The sequence below is a fragment of the Malus domestica genome, chromosome 13, assembly GCF_042453785.1.
Source record: "Malus domestica chromosome 13, GDT2T_hap1".
Taxonomy (NCBI): domain Eukaryota; kingdom Viridiplantae; phylum Streptophyta; class Magnoliopsida; order Rosales; family Rosaceae; genus Malus; species Malus domestica.
The window spans coordinates 38958699-38966517 of NC_091673.1; the positions used below are offsets into that span (position 1 = coordinate 38958699).

Consider the following 7819-nt stretch of genomic DNA (forward strand, 5'->3'; position numbering starts at 1 on the left):
AATCTCAATTGAATACACCCCCCCTAAAACAGAAATTAAAGGTTTCCTATTTGAACTAAAATTCGGTATTCTCAGAAAATCAGACTTTTGACCGAACAAATCAACTTCGATTTGGTCCTAAAATGTCTCTTTTGAAAGATGGAGACGTCCCCTACAAATCCTCAGAAGGAATCTTTCTCAAAATATTCCATCTTGACCTTCAAAATGCCCAAAAAGTCAAGAAACGTCAATCTAGGAAAGCTGCGCGCTGGACGTTTATTTCATCACCATGGTCAAACGACTTGGTAGAAAAATATGGAATTTTGATACAATCATCTTGAAAGACTCACGAACATCCTTCAATTGAAATCACTCCAAAATTCATCCATTTGATCACTTTTTACTCCAGAGGAAGTTGAATGTCCTACATTGAAAATATATGACTCAAAGTATCAAAATTCACACATAAATTATTACTAAGATTAGGGAAAAATATATAGTATAATATTGACTCATCATATGCCCAAAAACCAGTTGACGTGGCAAGATTGAATTAATTGAATATAAAAAATAGGAGCGAACCGGGTTAAAGCCCAATGGTAAGGGAAGGTGCAGCAAGCCCAAGGAAAGGTTCCTTAGGGCTTGTGGTTCACATGTGGTGGTGGAGCATTGAATTGTAATCCTATTGAGTTAGGGAATTGTATATATGCCTAAAGGGTCTTTACACCTAAGAGTGAGAATACAATTCATAAGTCATGAAATCAGAAAATTAGAAAGAAGGGATTAGGTTTTCTAATTTAGAGAAATTGAAAAACAAAACACCGCACTCCACAAGGTTTTGCCATAGCACCCTCGGGAGGAGAAGGTTCTAGCAGATTGTTGTCTTCCTACTTCACCAATTAGAGATTCGTTCACGTGGATACTAGCAGAGGGCTAACATTTGGGCGCCTCAACCATATTGAATTCGTCCGCATACGAAATAAAAAAGTTGGAATTCCAAACATCATATAAGTTTATGCATGTGTTCTTAGTTTATCTTGTATAAACACAAGCACATTGATTAACCAATATCGTATGAATTAATTTAATATGATTAAACATAATCCAACATTCCACTAACCATGGTTATATATGATTATGTCATTCAGCCATGCTTCAGCACACATGTACTAAAATAGTCCATAACCCAACAGTGGTATCAAACGCATGGGTAATCGACAAAATATGCATCATTTGTTATTGTGATATGTTTTTCATTACATATTTTGATTTGCACAAACTTTAATAGATATTTTTATTTATTGTATTGTTATAAATTTATTATAAAAGTTAACCGGCTAATGTGGCGTCTATCTATCCCATGGGTACCAGGTATTCAAGCAGCCATATGCCCTTTTTGGAGCATGGTGTCCTACCACCTAGACATACTCGGTCCATGGTGGTAGAAACCTGACTCCTCTTGGATGTTTAGTATGTCTGCGCTCTTACCAACAAGGATCTTCAAGACTACTCGTATGCCAGACTATAGAGACTGGTCTGCACCATCATTAGCAGAACTTTAAGGTTTGCCTAGTATGGCCTACAACCTCCCTCCTAGTTGCCTACAAGGGTTCAGATTTATAAATAGCCAAGTCAAACAGGTAAAACTGAAATAGCCACTTTATTCTCATAATACTCTCTAGTTAATATTTTCTCTCAAACTCTCTCTCTTTGATTTAGGCATTGAAAGCTCTTTGGCAGACACCTTCCCCCTTTTCCTCGAGTGTCCGTTGATTAGACTAATGATGTTTGTTATTTTGTAGCTATGATTTCGTTATTCTTGCCTTGTATGAACTTCACATCCACATGTGCCACCAAACTTCAATTTAACTACGATGCTACCACCTTACCCAAAATTATGATACTGCCAAAACTCCATTGTTTTTGTCCTTATTATTAATAAAATTGCATTAAATAATGTTCTTTAAAATATTTTTTGTGACAGCATGTTCCGAACGTATATATTATTTATCCTCAAGAGCGTGGAAATTTCTACTATACCCTTTTTATTATTGAGTTGTGTGTGTGTATAAACTAAGGTTTTGGACCAATAGGTTCTATTCCTTATTATTTGGACCTAATTAGAACAAAAGGCCTAAGGTTTTGGTCGATTGACTGCAAACTGGACCACACACATACCCTCACCCTATCTCGTTGACTCTCTCTCATCCCTCTCGCATTTTTTTCCATGTCCATACAATTGTACGGACAAACCTTGAACCTTGACTTCCATCCTCAGATCGAACCAATGGAGACCATATTCAAGTTCCTTGCGAGCCCAGGAACCTATTGATACTATTATTTGGGCGTGAAGACCTCATTTTCCCGAGAACCCAGTTTTGGGTTAGTGTTCATGCACTCTTGATTCTAAAGTTTTTAGGAGATTTTAAGCTGCTAGTGAGCTTTAGGACGTCTTTACGAAGCTCGGAGAAGAAAAACGAAGTGTTTTGGACGTCAGGAAGTTGAGTTCGATAAGTTTCAAGTTTGGTCGGATTATCGAAGTTTCTCCAGCGAGATTTCGTTGGTCTTAGGTCCCCAAAGTGGTAAGGTTTTGTTCCTCTCATCCTAAGCTTTAATTTGGTATAGATTTTGTGAATTTTGGTTGAAAATCAACAAAGATATGAAGGTTTGATAATTTTTCCAGAAACCGACACCAGCGACGATTTACGGCGATCCAAGGAAGAAGAAGGGGAATATTTGACGGAATATTCTAACGACGTCAGGTAACGCTGTTAATTTCTGTTAAGGTTTTAACGGAATATTCCTAACGGCACTTAAGTTTCAGTTAGGGTTTGGCCGCGCATAGGGGCGCGTCTGGCCGTGCCTTGGCCGGCGCATGGCAGCGCGTGGGTGGTCGGAAAATTTTTCTAAAATTTGGGGATGTTCCTGAGGTTGAGTAGATCATGGTGATATATTCAAAAACCCCATTTGAGCAATGTATGAGAAGTTATTTCCTAGTTTTGTGTATGTGCTTCAAATAATGTTTATTCAGTTATTTTGCATATAGGTGAGACTTATCCTAAGGCGAGCGCCATCAATTGAGGCTCAAGGGCTACGACCCTTCGACATATCAGTGAGTGGGCTTTTGGTTTTCCGTATATACCTATATACTTGATTTTTCCCAGAAAATGAATTTGAATGAAATTACGTTTTGAATTACCATGCAAAGTATCTGTCTATTTTAATACGCATTAGTAGTTGCATATATTTATGATTGGTGATGCGGACGCACAAGTAAGTGCCAGGTAAGTTCATAAATTAAAGATATGAGATTGCTTCAATTATTCGAGACATGATATGATGTATTGAAAGCTCATAAACCTGCATCTCGGTGGTAGTGCTCCCACCCAGAGTTAGGGCACAATCCTTCACGTGATGTTCACCTCCCGCACCATATGCTCATCTTGGATCCAAGTTAGGTGCACAGACTTGTCGTACATACCACCTTAGGTGGTTCCAACTCGTAGGTGACCTGCAATTATTCACACAGCCTTCACGTGATCGTAGCACTAGAGCATATTTACTTTACACCTAGTCTTGTCGTACAGACCACTTTAGGTGGTTCCGACTCGTGTGCAGGATTTGATTTGATATGATTGAGATTGGTTGTGAGATATATACTCAGCCGTGCAGATTGGGTTAAAGGGATTTGGCTGATGCGATATTTGACATTGATATATTTTGCCTGGATTACTTATAGCATTGCATTGAGATACTTTGGCATGGTATACTTCTATGGATTTTCATCTTGAGTATGATTTCTGATTCAACTTGTTATTATGATTATTTTCTGGGAAATTATACAGGTTTTACGGCGAGGGGTTAGAATTTTATGAGAAATGAAATGATTTTGAAAAGTTTTGTTTTTGCCCACTCACACTTTATGTTTTGCGCCCCTCCAGGTTTTAGGTAGAAGTGCTTTGGTGGATCATGAGGATTTCGATGGGGGTTCTGACAAAACATCATAAATGTAGGATCACCATTGGGTGTTGTATAATTAGCACTGTCCTACTTGACTGCATCTAGAATATTTATGCTCTGATTGTGTATTTCACCCTTAATCTCGCACTAGCACTTTATCTTAGCTAGTTCTGCTAGTAGTTTGGTTTTTTTTCCTTTGAAATTCTCGTATATCCTTATTGCTTCCACATTGTGCACATGGTTACGTCACTCCCATGTGACGGCTAGCATGCCTCGATCTAGGTCGGGGTGTGTCATTTTTTGGTTAAAACACTTTTCATTAAAATTCCCTTGTATTATCAAACATATGAATAGAATTTCAAAAAAAAATTCCAAGCCAATTGGCTTTATTGATTATTGTTGGAGATAGAGTCCAACTTGAAAACTTCGCAAGACTGAAATCTTAACAATTATTTTGTTCTGAACATTTTATCATTCAACATATACTGAAAAGAAGAAAAAACAGCTTATTATAAAAGCTTTATTCATATGATGACACCCGTAGATACATGTGTATAGAGCTTTATCTTCAAAAATACTACATGAAAAATGAAAAAGCTAAAAGATTATCAAAGGAGAAAATAGAGACACAACACTCATCCCAGAGGGAAAAGCAAATTAGTTTATTGGCATGTATGAGATGATTGGTTCATCTTCTTCAGGCTGAGTGAGCTCTGCTGAGGTGTATTAGGAGCAACTTTGATGAGGAAATGGTTCCAACTGTACCAAGGAGGGGGCCAAATGCAATTAGAGTGAGGTTGAGGACCAGGAGAGGCCTTGAAATTTGACCCCAGCATATCTTGAGGTAGAAGGCACAAGGGAAAATGACACAAATGCCAATACTTACAAGCGATCCAGTGAGGCTGAGAACATACTCAAAATATGGGACAGAGAGAGCTAGTACTAGAATCAATAGAAGTAGCACTGAACCAATGCTGCCCCGGATGAGCAACTTTGTTCTGGAACTCAAAGATTGAGGAAGGTTATGCTCAAGCTGGATAGCCATCGGTGCAAATTCAAGAGCATATTTGGTCATTGGTGTCAGCACAGTTGCCCACAAAGCAATCTTTGTCACAATAAGATGTGGAGGCATGCTTAGAGTGATTTGAGGATTCACCTGAGGACCAAACAACTTGGCTCCCATGAATGCTAGGGATGTGTAAAGCATTGTCACTAAAGTGAAGCTTATTATTGATACCTGCAAGAATTTAAAACATATAAAAGGATAAAATTAGAGATAAAAGTAAAAGTATAGTAATTTAGTTAGGTTTTGATCACTTCAGTAGTTTAAGTTCGATAACTAATCATTATTGGCTCAGTGTGTTATTACTTAGTCCAAATCCCACCCACCAATAACGTTGGATCAGAAAAAAAACTTAAGTCCACGATCAGCAAGTTTTAATTAAAACAGAATGATTGGTATTCAAGTTTATCAGGTCACATCCGAATTAGATTCTTGTCCAACGGTGGTGGTAAACATGAATTATTTTCTCATGGTTAACGGCGATCAAGTGATTGGAAATAGTATTTTAGTTATGTAACGTGTTCTAAATTTAGAGAGAATGAAAGAGTACTAGAGATTAACTTATTATGATTGGAGAGACTATAAATTAAGAAGTCTACCTTGGTGAACTTGGATGGGTCTTTCATGGCCTTGTATAAGTTGGGGAAAACAATATGTCCTGCAAAGCTGAAGATACAAAGGCCAGATATTGCAGGAATGTTATGAATCTGGAGGGCTGGTATGGTGTGGTTCGATTTCACCCCTCCAAAAATGGCGGTGCATGCCACTGATATAAAAATGACGAGTGACATGAGAACACCACCGAAGGAAAGGAAAGATATAGAAGAGAGATCTCTCAACCAAAGACTGGGGAGAGCTACCAAGATGGCGATGAAGGTTAAGAGCTGAGATTTTGGTAACTTAGCCCACGAAACCTTGAGTTGGATCCCGGGGAACACTGTGGCTAGATTGTCATGCAAAGAGATGGTGTAGGATACAAGAGCCATGAAGATCTCCATGTAAATGAAGTATGCTGCTAGAATTTTTCCTTTGGATCCAAATGCGTTGTATCCAATATCTGTGTAGGTTCTTGACTTGGGATGTTTGTCAAGACATTTTCCAAGGAGATGAGAACAATATGCACATATTATCCCAAGTCCTATTAATAGGAATGCAGAAGACCAACCCCCAGTTTCTAAGGCATATGGAGTTGATAACTGTCCCAAACCTGCAACACAAAAAGCATGCAAAAAGTAATTATTTACGATATTTGTTGAAGTCTTTTTGTTTTTTTTTTTGGTCGGTAATATTTTTAGTCGAGCCACTAATATGTTTGTATTTGATAAATTTTCTAAAATCACAGTTGATAGTAACATATTAAACGCTGCCAAGATAGAGAATTTCTAAATATTTATAAATACATATATTTGAAATCAAGAGAAAGCTTCTCATTAAGATATACAAATACTTTTTACAAATATAATAAAATTAGGTAAAGTTAAAACCAAAAAGTCGAGCAAAATTTGTGCATGACGAAAAAAACATCTCTTGCACGTGCGAGAGTTTGAAAGGTTAGCATATATCTTATGTAAAGGACATCCATCATAAGGATACCCTGTAATGTCTTTTAAGAACTGAAACTGTCAAATAAATCTTGTTTTTGAAAATTTACATGCACATATTAGATTTATGGATCAAATAAATCTAGTTTTTGAAAACTTTTATACCTATGAGCATCCCTGTCATGTTGATCACAGAATGAGTAACAGAATTGTTGGCCTCTGCATGGTGCTCATCAGCACCCGCGACTCTCTTGCAGCTCTCAAAGCATTGGTCGCACTTACAAACTTTGTTTTCCTCCAGACATACATTGCAGCTCAGCTGTTGCAAAGCCAACTTCGCACGCCGCAATGCATCGCTCACAATAACTTGATTTTGGTGTGGGAGGCAGTTTGATTTTGATTTTCCAAACAATTTGTTCCACATGTTCATGTTATAGCTACAAGCTAGCTTATAATTGATACGAAACGAAACGAAACTTTAAGTAACTAAAAGGTTCAAGTTTGGTGAACCTTGCTACAAGAAGTGAAAGGGTGGATATATTTATATACACCTGAACGGAAGTAATATTCCTATGTACTATACTCACTACTATCTGAAAGAATATTTCTGTAAGATGTATAAATTAATACTTTGCGATCTTCCAAATCTAGAAGAAAAAGAGAGGGTATATTTTTATAACAAAATGAAATTCGTACACGTATGCTTTTAACTACTATTTGCAATTAGAATCTAACTGTTACTATTTGAACCCCCAATTTCCATCCCGAGTTCAAATTCCTACAAATGTAATTATTAAGGTCACCGGTTCTGCTTTAGCGTACTGTTTGACTAGTGGATGCACGCTACTGACTTGTGCGATACCAGAACTAGGTAGGCAAGTTAGTTTGCTATCAGTGAAAAAGAGATATCTCCCCCAGTGTGAAGTACGTGGTGTTGGGGCCTATGTTTTTCGGCCCTTTGTGTTATTCCACTTGATAAAAGATGACTTGAGAAAATTAACTACCTATTAGGTGTGGGTTTTATCATAAAAGGTCTTAATGGTATTAAAAGTGGAACCAAATACTTAGATATTGTATTTTATTTCTTCAATCGTCCAATGTGGGACTTATATTAAACATGTCCCCTCACATAAGATCACAACATAGTAGACTACACGTGCAACCAATCCCATATCGATCATTAAACGCGGAAGCATGGTATTACGTTAAACCTGATAACTCGGGCATGGCACGGACCCAGAAGATCCACAATCAAATCCGCTCTGATCCCCACCAT

General features: G+C 37.5%; 1 protein-coding gene and 1 long non-coding RNA gene across 3 annotated transcripts; one reads left to right on the forward strand and one right to left on the reverse strand.

Annotated features, from left to right (window-relative positions):
* Window positions 1–2327: 2327 nt before the first annotated feature.
* Window positions 2328–4328, forward strand: LOC139191014 (uncharacterized). The gene is made up of 4 exons (XR_011575147.1): window positions 2328–2561; window positions 2663–2741; window positions 3026–3091; window positions 3921–4328. It is a non-coding gene; the product is annotated as an uncharacterized lncRNA (long non-coding RNA).
* Window positions 4329–4443: 115 nt separating this feature from the next.
* Window positions 4444–7061, reverse strand: LOC103419810 (amino acid transporter AVT1H-like). Of its 2 annotated transcripts, XM_008357899.4 has the most exons (4): window positions 6709–7050; window positions 5602–6209; window positions 4826–5176; window positions 4444–4698 (listed from the first exon to the last, which is right to left on the reverse strand). In XM_008357899.4, exons 1-4 carry the CDS (start codon window positions 6971–6973, stop codon window positions 4666–4668), a joined length of 1257 nt encoding a protein of 418 aa, XP_008356121.1. In that variant the 5' UTR covers window positions 6974–7050; the 3' UTR covers window positions 4444–4665. The 2 variants fall into 2 exon arrangements, with proteins under 2 accessions (XP_008356121.1, XP_008356120.1); XM_008357898.4 differs by having other exon boundaries at window positions 4444–5176; window positions 6709–7061.
* Window positions 7062–7819: the final 758 nt, after the last annotated feature.